General features: G+C 45.7%; 1 protein-coding gene across 1 annotated transcript; it reads right to left on the reverse strand.

Annotated features, from left to right (window-relative positions):
• Positions 1–1,086: 1,086 nt before the first annotated feature.
• LOC123935495 (PWWP domain-containing DNA repair factor 3B-like) lies at positions 1,087–3,286 on the reverse strand. Its single transcript, XM_045996356.1, has one exon. The coding sequence runs from the start codon at positions 3,226–3,228 to the stop codon at positions 1,207–1,209; it is 2,022 nt and encodes a 673-aa protein (XP_045852312.1). The 5' UTR covers positions 3,229–3,286; the 3' UTR covers positions 1,087–1,206.
• Positions 3,287–22,544: the final 19,258 nt, after the last annotated feature.

Consider the following 22,544-nt stretch of genomic DNA (forward strand, 5'->3'; position numbering starts at 1 on the left):
TAGCCCCATGGAGGATTTTCTGTTGCTCATTTCGGAGTTCCCAGATCCTTGTCCGTCTATATTGCTCAAGCAGCCTAGTGGGACTCACCGGGCTGCCTCTATGACCGCTGGAACCTGTCAGGGCTCGTCAGCGAATAGGTCAGAAGAGAAAGCTTGCTTGGTTTGAGACAATGACCGTGTTTTAGGGGACACAGGTCCAGAACAAAGTGCGTGCTTCCCTACAATTTGTGCCGCTTAGATGGGCTCCTAGCAGTGAGCCTGGATTCCTAGGCCTCAAATAGCTAAACCGTGTGTATGATTACTCTCGTTGTCTTCCCCGTGGGGATAAACCACTATGTGCAAAGCATCCGGTCATTTAGGAAGACAGCCAGGAGCCCGTTTTAGGAAACCCTTTAGCCATCGAACAAGAGCTACTTCCCTAAGTGGAATCTGAGGGAAGCGTAGAGTCAACAATCTTGCACAGGCTGACAAAATGTTTCCTGCACGTTGAGATTTCGTTCATCCACCTGCGGACTGCGGGCCGATGACCCATTAACTTTGGGGTTCCAGGCTGCTTTTCCAAGAACCATTTGAAGGTAGTGGCAATATACAGAAAACAAAACATCTCTGCTGTTGGCTTCGCCCCTCAGGGCTATTTTTCCAAACAGATAAGCATGGCAGATCAAATTTAGGAATTACCTTAAGAAGGCGATCAGATCATTTATACTGAGGCGATGCAAAAAGAATGAGAAATCCATGTGATGTTCCTGTAAACACCTAACTGAGATTTTAAAAACGATCGTGGCTCGAGGTCTGACACCAGGGGTCTCTCACGTAATAAAAGAATGTGCCTCCTATATTAAAATACGAAGTACTGTCAAAGGCAACGTTATGAAAACGTCTGGATAATTACACGTCCACGCAAGTAGCGGGAAGTACAACTGTTTGCAGCACTTAACAAATCAGTTAAACTTACAAACTAACAAACAAGTTAACAGATTAACAAACTAATTAACAAATTAGTTGGTGAAGCGTTTGGGAACCAGACATGATGATGGCCGTGCTACCCATAGGTGCTAGAGATGGATCCAGAAGGAATCCAGCATGTTCCCAGGGCCGCAAATTTACAGAATGTAACTTACATGCCGTACAGAAGGGAAGGACCACACATTTCATACGGAGAGGGCAGTGAGAGGTCTCCCTGCTACAGTGTGGGCACGAGAGGAGTTATTTAGCTTTGCCCCTTGTTGCTGCTCTCTTTCTCATTCCCTTTAGAATATTTTTATCAAATAGCTCTTTTTCCCGGTAATGCACAGGTGGCCCCTTTAGGTACTTTTGTTCTGCCTCCTTGTAACCTAATCCATCAAGTGCAGCAATTGAACAAATGATTGCTTCTGGCAGAAGAACTTCCAGGACAAAACTCACCTTGTCTACCCTTGCCAGAGTCAGCATTTTCTTGTCTATCTGTTTGTAGATTTCTTGTAAATGTCTTACCACGACATCCAACTGGTCGTCATCCTCCAGGTATGTTTCAATGCAGATCACGTACCTGCTTGAATTCAGAAATGATGCCAGCCACCTGGACTGTTTCCTGCCTTTGACAATGTCCAGGAGGTGGTGATCGGCTCCCTTTCTTTTCACGATGTAGTCCACGAGCTTCTGGTTGGCTCGGTCCCGAGCAGCCCTCATCCGGTCCGGGAGAATTTTCTTGCGGGGCCTCCTCCCACCCAGGGAGGCCTCCTCCTCAGACTCTTCCAGGTCGGCATAATTCACCTTTGGGAAATCGATCTCCATGTCCCCGTCTTCGATGGCTTTCCTAATTGGGTAACTGATATCAGCAGCGTAATAGTCCAGGAAAGAGCCTACAAAAGACCCACGACCGAGCCCTTCTCTGTAGTGGGAAATCAGGGAGAAACACCAGTTCACACTTTGCTCGTACACCTTCCCGGCTCTCTTCATTAGTTTCTCCTTCTCCTTACAGTCCAGATGTTTTAATCGTCGAAGAGGAACTTGAATGCCGCTCGTTTCACAGGGCATGTTTGCCTCAATCAAAAGTACCCTGGCAGTCTGCTCTGTTTGGCTGACACTCTTTACCACTGCTGGCCAAAATGGGTGATTCTGAAATTTAAACCAGACCACCATTCCTCCTTCAATGGGACAAGGCTCTTGTGGAAAGGCCATGCTTACCGGTTGCCCCACTTCCTTGCCGACGTCCTTTCTAATAGCAGTGGTGGGGTTAACGGCCTTTGAGTTGACTGAAGGCTGAAGTTCTTGCAGCCCTCTCTCCAACTCTAGCACCTGCAGCTTCCTCTTTTTATGTGCCAGACGGAGCGAATAACGCAGCCTCGGGTGAGGGGCACTGGAGGATGCTGCCGCACCTTCCAAGCCTGGCTTCCGGGGACCCTCTCCGTGGTCCTCAACATTCCCGGAGAGGGCAGAGCATTCGGAGGAGACGGCCAGGGTCTTGGGGCAGGCGTCATGGGCCTCTTCTTTCAGAGCCTTGGGTACAGTGAGGTTGAAACCTGGCGGCGGAGAGGGAAGGGTGCCTCCATCTTGAGCACCTGTACCCTCCTCCTTGACGGGGCAATGCAAGGCCCTAACTCTCAAGGTGCACCTCTTTTGCTTGCCCTCTTCCTCACGATCATCTTCTGCACGTGATGGGAAGTTTGGGTACACGCTGGAGCTTTGTGAGGGCTCCGCTCGCGTTTTCCTGGGAATAGGCGTGACGGTTCTGTGTGCCTGTGGTCGGCCCCCACCCGGGGCGTCCTCAGTCTGTGAGCATACCAGCAGCGACTTGAGTTTTTTGCTTCTCCTAAGACGCCTCAGTAAGCTCCCTTTGGGCTTCCGGAACTTTTTACGAGATCGCTTTTGTGGTCCCCTTTGGGACGCTTTTGTGGTCCCCTTTGTGGTCTCTGGATCATCTGAGGCTCCTGCTGGACCCAGATTCGCTCTCTCATTCAGAATCTCTAGGGCCACTGCAAGAGCGTTTCTGTAGGGCACTTCCTGTCCTGGTGGGACACTGGCCTTCAACTCGGCTATCAGCAAGGAGGCAACGTATTCAATTTGAGACTCATTTAGGATCTTTGTGTCTGTGGTTTTCACTTTAATTACTTCGTCTACTGAGAGTATTTCAACTTCAAGAAAAAGTGCCCCTTTCCTCTTATGTCTCGGTGAGGTCCTAGCTCTGGACAAAACCTTTGCGGGCCAAACGTGGCCTTTCCAATTGCATAGGACATACTCAGCATCCATTATGATTTGAGCTTCCTCTCAAGAGGTAATTAATAGAGGTCGAGAGGTCTGGCCATCACACCCACTGGCACGGCAGGTCCTCCCTAAAACAGTGTTCTTCACCACACCCTTTCGGCCTTAGGACCGCAAAGGGTTCTCAGCTTGTGTGGCCCGTCCTTCTTCACCTGAATCTCCCAGGGTCGCGGGAACTTGTGTTTTGAAGGGACTATGCTGGAGAATACTGGAATGTGGGAAAGGAAAAGAAGAAAAGTATTAGGAAAAAAATTCCTTCTGTGAAAGTGGAAGAACGATGGTCAATGAGAATTGATAAGAGAGCAAACAAAGAAATAGAAAGAGTGTGTCTCCGACAGGGGGTAAATACACGGCAGCTATTGGGCGGAAAAACACAGAAGATACCAGAGGAGTTTTATAACCGTGCAAACCCAACTTCTTGCCCTGCTTGTTACTACTGCGTATTAAAGAGCATCTGTATGGGGAGGTGGGTGTCATTTTCCAGATCTCATCTGTGTTACTGGACATCCGGCGCGTTTTGTGCTCCCTGGGGCTCATCCTGGGGGAATGCTTCGGTTTTCCTTTCCTGGTGGGTGCTAATGCCACCCGGTGCACCCAAGGAAGCCAGAGGTGATCTCCAGCCTGCAGACACTGAATGCCAGCACAATATCGTGTTCAGGAGCCTGAGCTTAGAATCCAGAGGCTCACGAAGGTCGTCCCGGGGGTTACTGGCACCGTCCTTCATCAGGATTGCTGCAGGCACGGGCCGTTGGCTGTGCCGTGCGCATTTTCGTTTCTCTGTGGTGGTTTTAAGGGCTGTCCCCCCTGCCCCCGGCACAATTTTGTGTAAGAAAGTGACTGTAGGGCGAGGGGCAAAATAAACCACACTCCAAATGTCCGCACAAAAAGACTGCAAATGAAGCGTTTAGTAAAATAAGAAGGTCTTACGCAACACCACGTGGATCGGGGGAGGCGAGGTTCTGTGAGCTGCGTCTGTTGATTCACACACTCCAACTGCTTGTCCGGCAGGCCCTTGACTCTGTTCTGTGCTTCTGAAGTGCACAGTCCTTCCAGGGATCGAATGAGATCAAATGTAGATACTCAGGACCTACCATGTACCTCTAATGTTAACCTAGAAAGTCAGAAAAGCAGATGGGAAATTAGGCCAACGAAATGCGGATGGGTTCATCATTTTCCCTTCCCCAACTCTGGAATGCAGGCCATTCTGAAACAGAAAAAAATTAGTTAAGTCTCATTTATAATGTGGACATGTCTATTCGCTTCCTTCTTTTGCGTTTCCAAAATATTTCGACGTTAAGCTACTTAGTTTAGGCCAGTCCTATTTCAGAACCGTGGGAACTACTGCTTTCATGATAGTCTTTTTGTCTGTCTTGGAAGCATTGATTTAATAGGAGCAGCCACTGTGTGTGTGGTGTGTGTGTGTGTGTGTGTAACAAAAATGGGGTCTACAATGTAAGCGTGTCTTGGTGTTTCTCAAGTAACATTAAATGGGTTTGTAGAGAACACAAAATGGGTGGAGAGATATGTATGGGAGGCCATACGTTATAGATGCTTCCTGTCAGTATGATGGCATATGGGTCTGTCACACGTTTCCTATGCATCCATATACACATGCCTGCACACATCGCCTAGAACTACCTTTCTTCCCTCAAGCGCACATTTGATCACTGTTTCATGTGAATGCTGATTTTTTGCATGGTTTTTGTGAATCTCTTTACAATGTGGTTTCTCTGACATTTAAAAAAACTTTATTTAAATACATTTCAAACATTCATATGTGTGTAAGGCAGAAAATGCAGTTGTTCTCTCAATCCCTCTCCCCGCCCCCCAAGAAATACCTTGTTAATGGGGTCTACTTCTCTGTATACACTGTTCAAATGTGTATTATAACTCACAGATTTGAGCTCATCCATTATCAGTTTCAAATGATATGTTTCATAGTACAAAATATTATTTCCCTAATAAATGCATGAATGCAGGGCGCCTGGGTGGCTCAGTGGGTTAAGCCTCTGCCTTCGGCTCAGGTCATGATCTCAGGGTCCTGGGATCGAGTCCCATATTCGGCTCTCTGCTTGGCGGAGAGCCTGCTTCCTCCTCTCTCTCTCTCTCTCTGCCTGCCTCTCTGCCTACTTGTGATCTCTGTCTGTCAAATAAATAAAATCTTAAAAAGAAATGCCTTCGCTTTAAAAAAATAAGTAAATAAATGCGTGAATGCACAACTTTGTTCACACATACTCATAGGTATAATATGAAATGTATGGTGACTAACTATACCTACTTTGGGGATAGCCCGCACAAACCTTTTCTTGCCAGAGTGTATGATCACGCAGGTATTGTGTCCTCTGCTTTAGAGAACTCAGTGTGCCAGCTCTCAGAACACAGGTGTCATGCGCGGACACAGAACAAAAGGGAGAAGGAAAAACAGGTGACTCAGCCAACTGCAGTCTCCCTGCAGCACGACCCGCCAGCCCCTCATACAGGGATGACTGAGTCACCTCATCTCCAAGCAGATAGCTACCCGTCCCCAAGACACACACACACACACACACACACACACACACACACACACACACACACACGCATGCACGCGTGCGCGCACTCGGAGTAATGACGTTAGAGGCCCAAGATGCCTGATGTTGATGCATATAATCCATGCTTTCTGCTCTACACACGCATGCAAATGTTTCTGTTTCCGGTGCACATGTTATTTTTAGCTCCTTTCGGTTCCTTATTTTGAAAATACACATGGAATTATCGAAACTGTTGTTTAAAATTATAAAGTGGGGAAAATGTTAAGCATCAGTAATCTGATCACCTAGGAGGAATGCTAACTGCAACTATATGGGTCCAGAGACTCCCATCATTTTTTACTCTGTTTATACATATTTTCTATAAGATATTAAAAAGGGCTTTAAAAACCATACCACCTATTTGAATATCCTCTCCTAGTCTCATTTGTGTACATCTATCTGTTCAACTAGGAAACACTTCAATGGAGTAACTTTCAGCGGACAACCAAAATGTCAAGGGCAGTTAATTCTCCGATGACCAGAACAATGCACCCTTCAGAGAGGCAATCAGAAGGGAAGGGTGTTAAAAGAAAATTTTAGATCCTACATGGCCTTCTCACCATGCGCTTTGGCCCATTGTCCAAATAACTTCCATTAAGGGTTGGTACACAATGTTGCAAATGATTTTCCTTGTATCTTTCGTACTAACAGGAGTGCAGCTCTCTTCTTTCCCCTCAAAGATGTATACAGGTGGGTGTATAGACAGACAGATGACAGATAGAAAGAGACAATGATATGTAAATACAATGATATGTAAATCTCGATCCTCTTTTGCACACCAGGAACAATGGATTAAAAACAGAACCTTTGGGGCACCTGGGTGGCTCAGTGGATTAAGCCGCTGCCTTCGGCTCAGGTCATGATCTCAGGGTCCTGGGATCGAGCCCCGCATCGGGCTCTCTGCTCCACAGGGAGCCTGCTTCCTCCTCTCTCTCTGCCTGCCTCTCTGCCTACTTGTGATCTCTCTCTGTCAAATAAATAAATAAAATCTTAAAAAAAAAAAAAAAAAAAAACCAGAACCTTTGAATGACACTACAGTAACCTTTAAAGTAACCCCCCAATCTTCAGAGGGCTTGGATATGAAAATGTGTCCAGAATTTTAGTTTACAACCATATCAAACATGCCTGCCCAGTAAAAATAAATAGAATAAAACAGAAGGGGAGGGGGTGCCTGGGTGGCTCAGTGGGTTAAAGCCTCTGCCTTCGGCTCAGGTCATGATCCCGGGGTCCTGGGATCGAGCCCCGCATCGGGCTCTCTGCTCCATGGAGAGCCTGCTTCCTCCTCTCTCTTTGCCTGCCTCTCTGCCTAGTTGTGATTTCTCTCTGTCAAATAAATAAAATATTAAAAAAAATTTTTTTTTAAAAACAGAAGGGGAGGGACGCCTGGGTGGCTCAGTCAGTTAAGTCTCTGTCTTTGGCTCTGGTCATGATCTCAGGGTCCTGGGATTGAGTCCTGCATCTGGGCTCCCTACTCAGCGGGGAGTCTGCTTCTCCCTCTCTCTCTGCCCCTCCCCCCCTCCGCTTGCCCACTCGCTCTTTCTCTCTCCTCCCTCTGTCTGTCTGTCTGTCTCTCTCTCTCTTTTTCTCAAATAAATAAATGAAATATTTAAAAAAGAACCTGGAAGGGAAATGGTACAAACAGCTCTTCCACAATCTATAAGTTCACAGTCAATTCCGGACCATCAAGAAATAGAACCCTCAGATGGACCAGCTACGGCATTTAAGTCCTGGTAAACTTTTGTTCTATTCCATTCGCTCTTTGGTTAAGGAATGAAGAGAACTTGATGGCAATGGGTATTTTTTCCCCCCAATCAACAGCCATGAGTTCTGGAAGAACTATTTTGGAAGCTTTATTCTTCAACTTCTTTCCCCAGTAAGGGCTGTATAATCACTTCCAAAGAAAGAAGAAAACAATCCTCTGAAGGTCTTGTCTCAAAATAAGGGCACTTTCCTCGATATAATTCCCATACCACCCCACGCCCCAGAGGCAGGCCTTCTCTCACCTTTACCCCAACACCCACTCATTCCTTCCCTACAATGACTACTTATTTAACGGACTTTTGTTGTTGTTGTTGTTGTTGTTGTTAGAGGGAGGGGGGAGGGGCATCAGGAGAGGGAGAGAGAGAATCTCAAGGAGGCTCCATGCCTAGTGTGGAGCCCGACGCAGGGCTCAGTCTCACGACTCTGATATCATGACCTGAGCCAAAATGAAGAGTGGGACGTTCAGCCGGCTGAGCCACCCAGGCACACCTTGGAGTTTCTTCCCCCCCCTTTTTAAAAAAAAAAAAAAAGATTTTATTTATTTATTTGACAGAGAGTGATCACGAGTAGACAGAGAGGCAGGCAGAGAGAGAGGGGGATGCAGGCTCCCTGCCGAGCAGGGATCCCGATGTGGGGCTCGATCCCAGGACCCTGAGACCATGACCCGAACCGAAGGCAGAGGCTCAACCCACTGAGCCACCCAGGCGCCCCTCTTTCCCTTTTTCTAAAAAATATTTTATTTATTTATTTGAGAGAGAGAGCGGAGGAGGAGGAGAGGGAGAGAGAGAGAGAGCACAAGTCGGGACAGGGGAGGGGAAGAGGCAGAGGCAGAAGCAGACTCCCCACTGAACAGGGAGCTAGGTTTTGTGATTTTAAACCATCCCCCAAACATGTATTTCCATAAAGAGAAGCTGGCAGTTGCCCCTTTTCATTATAAAGGCACATCTTATGTGATTTCAGTTACAAAAAGAAAATACGTTCTTGCCTATTTTTGCACCTTTCCAGTGCCAGATGAATTCAGCATGAACTTTCACATGTGAAAGTTGTTTTGGTTTTGTTTTTTTTTTAAGATTTTTATTTCCTTATTTGACAGAGAGAGAGATCACAAATAGGCAGAGAGGCAGACGGGGGCGGGGGGGTAGCATGCTCCCCGTCGAGCAGAGAGCCTGATGTGGGGCTCGATCCCAGGACCCTGAGATCATGACCTGGGCTGAAGGCAGAGGCCTAGTTTACAACCATATCAAACACTGAGCCACCCAGCCACCCCATATCCACTGAGCCACCCAGGTGCCCCATATGTGAACGTTTTTAAGCATTCATTGGGTTTGAGTTCCATTTGTAGAATAACTGAATGGCATTTGATATCTTCAAACCCTTCCCTTATGTTGTTCACTAGTTTCATAAATTCATAGAGGTCATGCCTACTTGGAAATCTGGGCTATTTTTGTACAAACACTTAAATGGCAAATATTACAGGCTGGAAAATCATGACCTGGCCTCAGTTTTCTCAAAGAAGTGAAACAGTTAGGCTTGCTTCTTACCTACAAATGATCAGCTACAACACTAAATACACGTACACCTTCAAATTGCCAAGCTCTGCCTCCCAATTTTTCCTTAAGGAAGAAGGAACCGCAGCAGCTATGCCTGCAGGCACACACCACCAAGAGCCCATCTACTCAGAGAAGGAGAAGTAGGAGTGCTTGAGCAAAGAACTATACAAAAGTCAAGGTTTCCCCTAGGGCCTTGTTTTAAGACTAGAGTGACTCCCCTCCCATGCCTTTCGCAAACTCAGGTGGTTTCTCCCATCCAGTAGGCCAGCTTTCTTCCAAAGATGCTCTGTTACCCCTCCAGACCCTATTACCGGCCACAGGGAGACCTCCGCCACCATCCATAACACTAATGAAATCACGCGCGGCATTAGGGTTGAAAAATATCAAGGACAGCCTCCTCTTTCCTGCAGGTGAGACCTCCATAGCTACTAACATCCAGGTGAGTGGACAAGGTGCGTATTTCAGAACGTACCGATTTCCCTGTGTCGTGCACAAGAAGAAAAAGGTGCCCTCGTTCACAAGAGAAGTCATGGCACTGTAGCTTGTCATGACAACATTGGATGTGTGCCAGGTGCTTGCTACCCATGGGGAAAGACTAACAAACTTATAATCTAAGCCAACAAGGGTGTGTTATGTCTCCAACACAAAGACTGATGCAGACCTTCATGTACTGACTCAGGAAAAGAAAAGTTCAGACCCCAAACAAAACAAAACACAAAAAAAACCACAAACCAAAAACAAAGCAAAACATCTAACTAGAGGTCAGTTAAGTACCAGTAATACCCTTTATGTAAGGCACACATTCACACGGAGAGCAACAATATATACTTCATCTTAGGATACAAAAGACATGCAAATGCAAGAGAAAAGCCTAGAATGGTAAGCAGAAATGTCACGGCATTGTTTCACTGACAAGAGAAGACGAAAAGGGATGGGAGTGTGTGGTGAGTGAGGGTATACATCATCGTTTTTCAAATGTTTTAAGATATGACAGGGAGGACAACTTTATGTATACATAGGCACCAAAACCTTACTTTACAAAGATTCTAAGGAGATATGAAATGAAATACTGGATGTAAGTGAACAAAAAAGAAGGCAAGAAAAACGGTACCATACCACCGCAGAGAAAGCAAGGAGAATAGACTTGAAATGTCTTTGAGGTATATTTTATATTGATCAAAGGAAATATCCATTATCAAAATGTACATATTTAACCACATAAGAGATATTGTATTGCAGTCCAAGAAGAGAGAAGTGTTGCTGAATGTATGAAGGAACAATAGCCAACAGTGTTCCAAAACAAAGAAAAACTATCAGGTGGTATACTGATGTGCCAACCTGAGAACGTGATGCATTTTCGCCCTTCCCACTCCCCCCGTCACGCGTGCGCGTGCGCGCTCACACACACACACACACACACACACACACACACACACGGAAAAACACACACAAACAGGTCTAGGCTCATCATAGTAAAACTTCTAGAAACCAAAGGGAAAAGAACTGCCTTAAGAGCAAAGAGGGGAAAACAAACATGACTAATAAGCGATAGTCTCTTCTTATTTTAATTAGAGAGAGCTTGACAGAATTATTTGGAGACCAAAAAAGAAAAAAAGAGACAAAAAGGAACAGTGAGACAAGAGCGCCATGATAGGAAGTGTGGGCACTTACAGTTCTGGAGAAACCAAGGGACGGTATGGTGGTTCTGAGAAGCCATGACCTCTGAGGAGGAGACCTCAGAGCTTGGGCTCAGACTTTGTCTTTTAGGGATGTTTCTCATTTTGTGTGTGTGTCAGCTACTCGGGGTGAGCACGGTATTATCCCCGAGGTTACGCAAAGTAACATTAGGTTTTCCAATCCTACCCATCTCCCTCGTTTGCTGACTCCTAATGTTCTCTCTCATATCGTACACATAGTAAATGGGTGTAAATGAGTAAACTTACATGCTTAAAGGTTCATGGGAGAATTGTTAAGCAGAGGTACACAATGAGAACTATTTGGGGATCTCTGTTTTCAAGAACTCAGGTAACAATGCCCTCGTGCAATGGTGTCACCTCAGGAGAGCAAAATGGGACTGGGGTGTGACAGGTTATTCAATCACCTTAGCCCCCCACAAGAGGAGCTGACATCCTGTCTTATAAAACAGGAGGGATTACAGCGCTTAATGTCCAACTAAAGACCACACGCTGGCAACACACACACACACACACACACACACACACACACACACACAAACACACGACTCACATTGATAGCAGACACCGACTAGTCTCGATGTTTCTACAGTTACTCCATCTCTCCAGTCTGTAAATATCCTTGTTAAATGTTTCTGCCTCCAGGAAAGAATGGCCTACCGCAGTTGTCATGGAAACCAGAATGTCATCAAAACGTTCTCCCTGATGTTAGCTCTCTATGGAAACGAGGAAGTACTAATACATCCTCAGATGCAGAGCACTGATCTCACTCTCAGTCAGTTACACCCTGACCAACCCAATGAACGAATGAATGAGTGAGTGAGTGAAAGAATGAATGAAATATTAGAGACAATACCCTATGTTCTCAGAAAAGGTATTGAGGGCAGGGGAGTTCTGGGGAAGTGGATTATGGAGGAAATAAAGTAGAAAGATAACAGCTTCTGTTTTCCCTTCACACACACACACACACACACACACACACACACACACACACACACACACCCCTCTTGGGATCCAGGTCCTGTTAAGGGCCTCCTTTCAACCTGCCAGGACACATGAGGCCAGGTGTGTTTGTGTAGGTGGGATCCAAGGACTCTCAGTCAATTTAAAATGACCCGAGAGGAGAAATCGTGTGAGGATGAAGGACCTGGATGTCAGTGGAAGGCAAGCTAGAAACTCAGGACCAAATAACCCCGCGTCTACAGTTGGACAAGCGTGTATTGACAGGGTTTTCGGGACACAAGTGATTCCTGAGAAGAGAGACAACTCCCCCAAATGTCCTTGATCTAGGATGATAGGGAGACAGGGATGAACCTCTCACATTTGGGATCTGTGCTCAGCCTGGACTGCTGCAACCACACACTGACAATGAATACTATGCTCAGAGACAGGGCTCCTATCATCAGGGCATACAGCACCCACTTCCTCTCCCATAGTCGTTTACATGAGGGGGCAGAGCTGCCCTGTGATGCAGCTCTTCCTCCTGGTAATGAGCGCCAGGCAGTTCTTCTGTGGCCAGTCCTGGGCAGTGATGTGCTGGAGACGGGCCCTTGGGAGGGGAGAGCGCAATTCCAATTTCCAGGGTTTTCCCATTTCCGTGATGTAAATACTCCCATTATGGCCGACTTCAAGCCACTGACATGAGGTCACTGAATGCTCATTTGGCAAGTGATGCCCCAAATCAGCCCCTCATGAGATGATGATTCCAGACAGACCCAGCACAGCCCTAGACCCCAGATTCTGGAGCCAGACAAAGCCCTCCCATTCTACGTGCGATCCAAGAGAGACGTGCAAGCTGGACTTTTACATAACTGTGTGCCAACTGAATGAAGGCTTTCACCAGGTTCTTAGTGTAGGGGAGAGGGAGAGAGGTACCGAGACCCCCTCCCCCCACCCCCCATGTAGCCTGTGTAGGTTTTGGGGGAGGGAAAATAGTTGGGTGCATCCATGGTCGATCTTTTCAAATCAGACATGCTTTCTGAAAGACCAATGCTGGTTTCAGTCTCGGGTCTGCGTCTCCTCGCCTGTGTGACTTTCACATTGTGCCCTAACGTCCCTGTTTCCCTGGTCTCCCATTCTTCTCCAATCAGCTAGTAGTGTCTCTGCTCTCAAAGGGCTGATTAAACTTCATGAAGGAACAGCAGACTTCAGCAGTGCCCAGTGGTCATTCTGGGAGGCCTTGGGGTGGTCCCTGAGAACCCTCTGGAGGACCAGGGAGGCCTTCTTCTCCCTACGCAGTATCAGTGACTCTGGATGGCTTGGTTGCCTTTCCATTGGAACAACAGATTGCAAGAGGTGAAGTGAAGAGGCAGCTAAGAAAATCCAGGTCCTGCCTATTCAGGGAGGTATTAAATAGATTTGCAAAGATGTAGAACAATGGCATACTTTTAATACTTCTGTTTGTTTTCAAAAATGTAATTTTCTTTCCTAAAGCATATTTACGTGTAAGCAATCATGGGCTTAGTATTATTTTTAAACGAATACGTTAAAATGGGACTGCTTGGGTTTTGTTTTGTCTTGTGTTTTTTTTTTCTCCAAAACGCATCAACATTTTATTACAGTGGTCAAAGAAACACTATGTTTCATTAAAATATTTCTTTACTGCATTGAGACTCACATAACATTTTCAAGCACACCGTTCAGTGGCATGAAGTAAATTTGCGGTGTTGTGAAACTGTCACCTCTTTCTTCTCAACAAAACATTTTCGTAAGTTCTAAAGGAAATCTTACACCCATCTTATACCCAGTCACTCCTCCCTCCCACCGGCCCCCAACCCCTGGCAACCACAAATCTACATTCTGTCTTTATGGGCTGGCTTATTCTGAATATTTCATATGAATGGAATCACACAATATGTAACCTTTTGTGCGTAGCTTATTATACACAGAATAATCATTTTAAAGTTCATCTACATTGCAACATCCCCCCGTTTTTTTTTTTTTTAATCAACAGGTGTTTTATTTCCTTCTGAGTTAAAAGTATATAGAATACAAAGCTATTCATTAAAAATAAGACACAGGAAGCAAGAGTCTTTCCCTTAACTTTGGGTCCATTCCTTAGTCTGGTCTACAGTCTATTCCTTCGTTTGCAACATTCCCTTTTGTGTCTGCATAATGTTCTGTTGTATGGCTAGTCCACCTTATGTTTATCCAGTCACCTGTTGATAGAAAATTGGGTTGCTTCCACTTTGGGCTGTTTTGAATAGGGCTACTATGAACATACGTGTTCATGTGTTTTTTGAATGCCTGTTTTAAACTGCGGGGTGTAATGGGGATAGCTCTGCTGCACCATATGCTAATTGCATGTTTAAGGTTTTGGGGAACCACCAAACTGTTTTTATTTCTTTTTGTTTTCTTTTGAAGATTTTGAATCTTGGAACACTACGTCAAAAACTAATGGTGTACTGTATGATGACTAACATAACATAATAAAAAGTAAATAAATAAAAACTCAGCAAAAAATAAAAATAAAATAAAGATTTTGTTCATAGCAGCAATGTCCACAATAGCCAGACTGTGGAAGGAGTCAATTTGCCCTTCAGCAGATGAATAGATAAAGAAGATGGGGTCCATATACACAATGGAATATTACGCAGCCATCAGAAAGGATGGATGCCCAACTTTTGCATCAGCATGGGTGGGACTGGAGGAGATGATGCTGAGTGAACTAAGTCAAGCAGGGAAAGCCAATTATCACATGGTTTCACTTACTTGTGCAGCATGAGGAATAGCATGGAGGACATTAAGGGAAGGAAGGGGAAAGTGTAGGGGGAGAAATCGGAGTGGGGGATGAAGCACGAGACACTGTGGACTCTGGGAAACTGAGGGTTTTAGAGGGTGGGGGGGGTTGGGGGATGGGTGAGCCTGGCGATGAGTATTAAGGTGAGCACAGATTGCATGGAGCACGGGGTGTTTTATGCAAACAGTGAATCACGGAACACTACATCGAAAACTAATGATGTACTGCATGGTGATTAACATAATTTTTTAAAAAGTTTTTATTTATCTGACAGAAAGAGAGAGAGCACGAGCACAAGCAGGGGGAGATGCAGCGAGAGAGAGAGAGAGAGAGAGAGAATGAGAGAGGGAGAAGCAGGCTCTCCACTGAGCAGGGAGCCCACCACGGGGCTCGATCCCAGGACCCCAAGATCAAGACCTGAGCCGAAGACAGATGCTTAACCATCTGAGCCACCCAGGCGCCCCTCACCAAACTGTTTTTAACGGTGGCTGTACCATTTTAAATTCCCACCAGCAGTGTATAAGTCTTCCAACTTCCCCACATTCTCAAGAGCAGTTTGTTATTTCCCCCCTGTTGTTACACATCCTAATGGGTGTTAATACCTATTGTTAGGTTTTGATTTGCAATTCCTAATGACTAATAATATTGAGCATACTATCATGATAGCCACTTGTATATCTTTCTTCGAGAAATATGTTTTCAGATCCCTTTCCCATTTTTATCGTTTGCTTTGTCATTTGGTTGGAGTTGTAAGGGTTCTTTATATAATCTGGTTACTAGACTCTCCCTAGACATATGATTTGCCAGTGTTTTCTCCCATCTTGTAGGATAACTTCTCTCTCTCTCTCTCTCTCTCTCTCTCTCTGTCTCAACATTGTCTTTAAAAAAAAAAACCTTCTGTTTTATTATTTATTTGACAGAGAGAGAGACAGAGAGAGAGGGAACACAAGCAGGGGGAGTGGGAGAGGGAGATGCAGGCTCCCCGCTGAGCCGGGAGCGCGATGCGGGGCTCCATCCCGGGATCCCAGGATCAAGACCTGAGCCGAAGGCAGATGCCTAACTGACTGAGACACCCAGGTGCCCCTCAATAGTGTCTTTTAATGCAAAAAATACTTTCATTTTGATGAAGGCCAACTTACCTATTTTTTTCTTTAGTTGCATTTGGTCTAATATGTAAGAGATCCAAGGTCATGAAGGTTTACTATAACCTTTTTATTCTGAGAGCTTTATAATTTTAGCTCTTAAATTTAGGCGTGCTGTGTATGCTGTGACTTTAGTGTCCAACTTCATTCATTTGTGTGTGGATATACCATTGTCCCAGAGGCACTTGTTGAAGAGACGATCCTTACCCCTCCGCTCCCCCCGCCGGAGCTTCGTCATCAGTCACCTCTCACCCAGCACACTGGTGAGCTTACAAGAGCCAGTGAAATGTTGAACAGCATAAGGAAGGGAATTAGAAACAAAACATATTCCACTGGCTAAGCATTAGCCCGCTAACTTGAAGGAGTCAGTATGAAAGTGGGATTGGACGGAATAAAATATTGAAGCTTTGCTTCTAAATCTTAGATGAAAGAAGTAAGACGAGTGACAAAAACCAGGAAGAAAAAACAAAACAAAACAAAACAAAAAAACAAAAACCAAAACCAAACAACCCAGGGCTAGTAGCAAATTAAGGCAGGTACAAAAAAGTGAAGTGTTAAAGGAAAATAATAGAGGGGAAGAGTGGGAGAGAGAGGAAGGGAGAAGGAAGGAAGCAGAGAGTATCCCCCAATTTCAAACTGCATAGTACGTCTCAGTAGCAGAATGAAGCGTGAATTCCATTTCCTCCGTGTATTTTTTTAAGTATTTTATTTATTTATTTGACAGAGAAAGAGAGAGAGAGAGATCACAAGTAGGCAGAGAGGCAGGCAGAGAGAGGGGGAAAGCAGGCTCCCCACTGAGCAGGGAGCCCGATGCGGGGCTCGATCCCAGGACCCTGGGACCATGACCTGAGCCGAAGGCAGAGGCTTAACCCACTGAGCCGCCCAGGTGCCCCTCCTCTGTAAGCTTTATATTTTGTGAAAATTATTCCACCATGAGTATTTATTGCTTTATTAGCTAGAGGAAAGACTTAACAGTAGAATTGTATTAAATTGTTTTTGGAAAGTGGGATGTTCTTTTTATTAGCTAACCTCTGGAGAGACACCTTGAAAATTCATGAAATGCTCCTGTAAGAAATCAAAACATGCATGGTGCAACGGTCTACAGATGGGAGTCATCCGATACCTGTGTTTTTGTGTAGTCGGACGACAACTGAGATGCATCCGTCTGAATTCCCCTTAAAAAAGTTTAGTACAGACAAGTTCGAGTTTGGTGTTGGAAAAAGTCAAAAGAGGTTACAACTCAATCTTGGTTGTTCATGGGGCAGATACTGCACTAATGTCCTCTGTTCCTATTTCTTTCCTGTTTTTCAGGTTTTTTCATAGTTTTCTAACATCCATGGACTACATTTGCAAAACAAAGACAGTGGCGTTAGGAAGCCACCAGATGGAGATGTTGAGCTGCCGTTGTTAAGGACAGTCAGGTCCTCCTTGACAAATACAGTGGTTCCAACATTAGTGGGGTTGAGAGCAACCTGGAGAATTTATTTAAAATGCAGATTCCCAGTTGCCCACCCACATAGTTGATTGGGCAGGCCTTGGACAGATCCAAGGAATCTGGACTTTAACCCTCTCTTTTCCGTGATTCTGTTTCAGGCGATCCCATGCACCACATTTTGAGAAACTCTGATGTAAATGGCCATTGAAACCATGGGCATACCCAGAAGCATTTAGGGAAAGGGTATAAATTGAGAAAAGAACCACGTAAAACCAAGTCCTGAGGAACGCCAGCACGTGAGGGCTCATTTGAAAAGAAGGAGCTAGCGGGATGCCTGGGTGGCTCAGTCGGTGAAGCGTCTGCCTTCGGCTCAGGTCATGATCTTGGTCATGATCTTGGGGTCCTGAGATGGAGTCTGGAGCCTGCTTCTCCCTCTCCCTCTGCCTGCCTCTCTGCCTCCTTGTGATCCCTCCTCCCGACAGATAAACAAATAATCAATCTATTAATTAAAATACATAAAAATAAAATAAATAAAACAAACAAATAAATAAAATCTCCAAAAAAAAAAAAAAAAGAAAAGAAAAGAAGGACCTAGCAATGGTAATAAGAAGTTGCCAGAATGAAAGGGGATAGCAGGAGAGTATGCAGTTATGGAGGCCAAAGGAGAACAGGGAGAGTGGAAGGAAAAAAAAGAAGAGAGGGGTCAACCAGAACTGTACGCAGTTTTTTTTTTTTTTTGCTTTTCTTCAAACATCTGTCGTCCTCTCTGACTTCTGTGGGAGAAATACCGCCTTAAAGGATAAGAATGCCCTTGAGACATTTGACATACCCTAAATAATTCGAATACGTGAACGATATGTTTCCCGTCCCGAATCCACGTTTGTTAATGAAATGTTCTATGTGTTCCTGATGATGAAAAAATTTGTTTTTTATGCTTTCAAACATATGGCAGGCACTAGTTTGCATTCAGTGTTTGATATTCAGGAAACTGTGTACCAGTGGCTAAAAGAAGTGGCCAGGGATGCCTGGGTGGCTCAGTGGGTTAAGCCTCTGCCTTCAGCTCAGGTCAGGATCTCAGGGTCCGGGGATCGAGTCCCGCATCGGGCTGTCTGCTGGGCAGGGAGCCTGCTTCGTCCTCCTCTCTCTGCCTGCCTCTCTGCCTACTTGTGATCTCTCTCTGTCAAATAAATAAAATCTTAAAAAAAAAGAAGTGGCCATAATAATGGCCACATAATAATTATTATAACATACTTGCAATTCAATAGAATTAATTATGAACATTAATGTCATTATACTGTTACTAATATTTGAGTGCTTGCTTTATATTAATTGAGTGCCCATGAGTGTTTTTATGCATTACTTCCCTTAATTTCACCCAAAACATGATGAGACAAATACTATTGTTGTGCCTTTAAGATAGTAAGAAAGTCAGCGAGGCTTAGAGAAGTCAAGAAATTAGCTCACTGCCTCACAGTCCATAAAGTGGGATGGCCTCGTTTAATTTCATGCTGGACTTTCAGTTCAGGCTTTGAGCATTTTTGTGAGTTTCCCTTTAAGAAAACCCAGTGTCGTCAAGTTTTACATTGATTTTAGAAAGGCGCGGGTTGCAGGGTCTTCCAGCTCACCACCTAAATCCTTGCACTCCTCTCCACCTAAAATCCCTGCACTCCTGTAAAACCTTGCAGTCCTGGGCTCCCAACTAGGCATCACTTCCCAGCTTTCCTTGCTGTTAGATGTGACTGTGTGACTGAGAGCCAGGCAACGGGATGTCAGCGGAAATGATGTGTGCCACTGCCAGACCTAACTCGCAGAAACCTTGTACCTGGTGCGCCTCTCTGCTCTTTTCCCCCCTGAGCAAACTGCAAAGCGGGCCACCTCCAGGGCAAACGTGGAAGCCACGTGTTGGACGTGGCAGACTTTCTGACAGCCTGGGTCCCTGTAGACGTACACGGATAATGCCCACCAGGAGGACATACTCACTTTCCCGGAAGTGTTACAGGAGAAATAGACGAAGTAGTTTTGAGTCATTAAACGTGTTTGGGCTCAACTGTTACAGTAACAGTCTACCACACCTGATAGGAGCTGGGTAAAAATAAATTTCGGTTATGCACTGCTCTATCATTATGAATTGCATTTTACTGCATTGTGAATAGTGGCTCAGACAAATACCTTTATTCCTGGTGACACACAGTAGGAATACGTCATTCGGGGCTGGTACCACAGCTCAAGGAGCCAGGATCTTTTTTTCTTCTTGTCCCTCTATGCTTAGCTGTGGCTTTTGTCTCCAAGGACACGGACGTTGTATCCGTATTGCTGGCAAGAGAAAGGGGAAAGATCAAAGCGGGGAACCAGCTGCGTCTTTCCAGTTCAAGGAGCTTTCCTAGGAATGCCACCGGTGTCATCTGGGACAAGTATCATGGCCAGCCCAGGAGCTGAACTGGGCCATGTGCTCACCTCTCTATGCGATGGGGTCCAGGTTCCGTTAGCAAGGATGAAAGGGTGAAGGATGGAATGCTTAGGTAGGTACAGGACACCCTCCACAGCACTTACCTTACATTATCCTTATTAATTACCCAAACCCCTTGTGGCAGCTTCCTACAAATTCAGATTCCCCACCTCGTGGCAGCCGTAAAGAATCAGAATGTCCCTGAAAATTTGGCACCGGAAAATAGTTGTTGAACTACTGATCTTTGCCCTGCCGAGGATAGCCCCTTTTTGCTTGTCATCTGGTCTGGTCTGCACGAACTCTTCAATGGGTTTGTCATTTCACAACGTTTAGGTGCCCTCCAAAATGTCAAAGATAGTACCTCCCCCGATTGACTTGTTTTGAAATTTACGTCAAAAGCAACAACTTTGTAGAGGACCTCGACGCCTACAGTGACACTCTTCAAACCATTTTCGGTATTACTGGAAGAGACAACACTGCTAGAGATCATGATTTACAGCTGAAGATATGGTTTATTCCCAGAGAGGCAAAGTGACACAGAACAGTGACGGGCGAGGGCCAGGGGGAGAGCAACGGGTCAAAATACCAAAGGTCTGGCCCTAGCTCTACTGCACAGCTCTGCAAACTTGGGTAAACATTTGTACTCTTTGATCCTCGTCCTCTTAAATTATAATCTGGCCTTACGCTAATTCATCTTCCAGAGGGTTATTGAGGTAATTAAATGAGTCATGGGTATGCATACTTTCAAAGGGCTTTACTGCCCTGTTTTTTTTAAATTTCTGGGCAGACAGTGACCAATATGAATTGTAAGTTCCAAATCTGGTTGGTAGAGTTGTGCAGGTTTCCCACATGGTCAAAGTGAGGCAAAATAGTACAGTCTCATTAGCACGCAGATGACTGGATGACAGTGCAGTGAGAGGAGAGAGGCAGCACAAGTCACAGTGGCAGGCAAAGGAAGGAGTGTCAAACAAGACCTGACAGAGAAGCTGGTTGAGCTTGTTCAAAGGCCCAGTGGCTGGAAACAGCAATGGTGTGCTTGAGGACACTGTAAGAAGCTCAGGATGGAGAGGATAAAAGGGGAGTCAAAGGAGGCAAGATGCTAAGTGTCCTCCTATGTAGAGTAGACCCTCTTGTGGAGGCTCTGAGGCATGGCTGAAGGAACCTAGGCATCACAGGGTAAGCTAATATCCAAGGATTCAGACTTAGACAGATCTGACTTAGAATCTCCATTCTACCGGAAGCTGTGGTTTTGGCACAGGATAAACGAAATGACTGGTGGAACAGGATAGAGAAGCAGACTCAGGGACATAGAGATGTCAGTTGACATCTGACAGACAGGGCACAGCTGACAGTGGGGAAAGCGGGCACCATTCAATCAATGAAGACGACACAATTATTTTTTCATGGGAGGGAAAAAGCAATTAGATCACTATCTGACAGGGAACACAAAAATCAACTTAGCATGACCAAAGACTAAAAAATGGAAAGTAACACCTTAAAACAATTTTTAAGAAAATATAGGAGAAAACTTTTATGACCTTAGGGTTCAGGCAATTTCATTCTAAAAGGCCCAGGAGGCTAGGGGGATAAAATGGATAAACTGGACAACAACAACATTTAAAACGTGTGTGCCTCAAAGGACATTATCAACACAGCGCCCAGGCAACCCGTGGAATGGATAAAAATAATTCCAAATAATCTACCTGATAAGAGATTAAAATCCTGAACACATAAAGAGGTCCTATGACTTGGCCACAATGGGAAAAAGAAAAAAGACAGATTAAAAAGTTGACAAAGGACTTGCCCGGACATTTCTGCAAAGAAAGTATACAAATGGCCAATAAGCACAGGAAAGGATGCTGAACATGAGTAACCGGTAGTGAGATGCAGATCAAAACCACGAGGAGACGGCACTTCACACTCATTGGGATGCCTGTTACCAAACAAACCAACAAAATGCAAAAAACAAAACAACCCCCTCGCCCTCCCAAAACCCAACAGAATAACAAGTGTTGGCCTAGAAGTGGAGAAACAGGAACTGTTGTGCTCTGCTGGTGGGATTGTAAACAGGTCATTACCGGCTCTCAACTCGCGGAGTCCTTTAAACGCCGCGAAACACCATTGCACGTATGCCAGACGTCAGAGTGTTCCCAGCATCACTGCTTTTCGGGGCTCTGAAGTGGAAAGTATGCACCTGTCCATGGACAAGGGAACGGATGAACGGACTGGGGAGCGGTGCCACAATGGCGTGCGCTACAGCGGGGAAGATGAAAGCAGTAGGGCTCCGCGGGATAGTATAGCTACTGTTAGGACACAGTGTCGGGCGAAGAAGGAAGTGGCGGGACACGGGGCAGAACGTGATACAGTTTATTGCACCACCCAGGCAGCACACCAGGAGGCCAGGACCGTCAAGGATACGTACACGGGTCTCTAAAACAAAACAGAAAAACCAACCAACCAGCCCACCCAGACGACGACGACGACGACGACGACAATGACAACAAAACCCAAACAAAGAAACAAACGACAACACGCTAGAAAGCGGGGCAGGGGTGGTTTACACAGGGCAAGCAGGAGGATGGCTATTCCTCTGCGAGAGGAAGCAGTGGGTGGGAAGGGCCCCAGGAGAAGACGGAGTGGGAACTGTCCAAGTGTCCCAGGTCAGGAAGGTGGAGGCTTGAGCACCGACCTGTTCCACACTCCCGTGTCCTTTTGTGATTTCCGCGGAAGATGACCTGTGTAACGTCCTCGAACCGCAGCCGGGGCCTCGGACCTCGACCCTCGACCCTCGACCCTCGTCCCTCGACCCTCGATCCTCGACCCTCGACCCTCGACCCTCGACCCTCGATCCTCGATCCGCGACCCTCGACCCCCGGTCCTCGATCCTCAGCACCAGTGAGTGCCTGGACAGCGGTTGGTCGAGGGGGCGTGTCTCGGCCACGGCCCCGCCTCCCGCATGCGCGCTGT

The sequence above is a fragment of the Meles meles genome, chromosome X (assembly GCF_922984935.1).
Source record: "Meles meles chromosome X, mMelMel3.1 paternal haplotype, whole genome shotgun sequence".
Classification (NCBI taxonomy): domain Eukaryota; kingdom Metazoa; phylum Chordata; class Mammalia; order Carnivora; family Mustelidae; genus Meles; species Meles meles.

Bases quoted from the DNA above. Each gene is read 5' to 3' on its own strand.
- LOC123935495 (XM_045996356.1), bottom strand. From the start codon at position 3,228: ATGGATGCTGAGTATGTCCTATGCAATTGGAAAGGCCACGTTTGGCCC.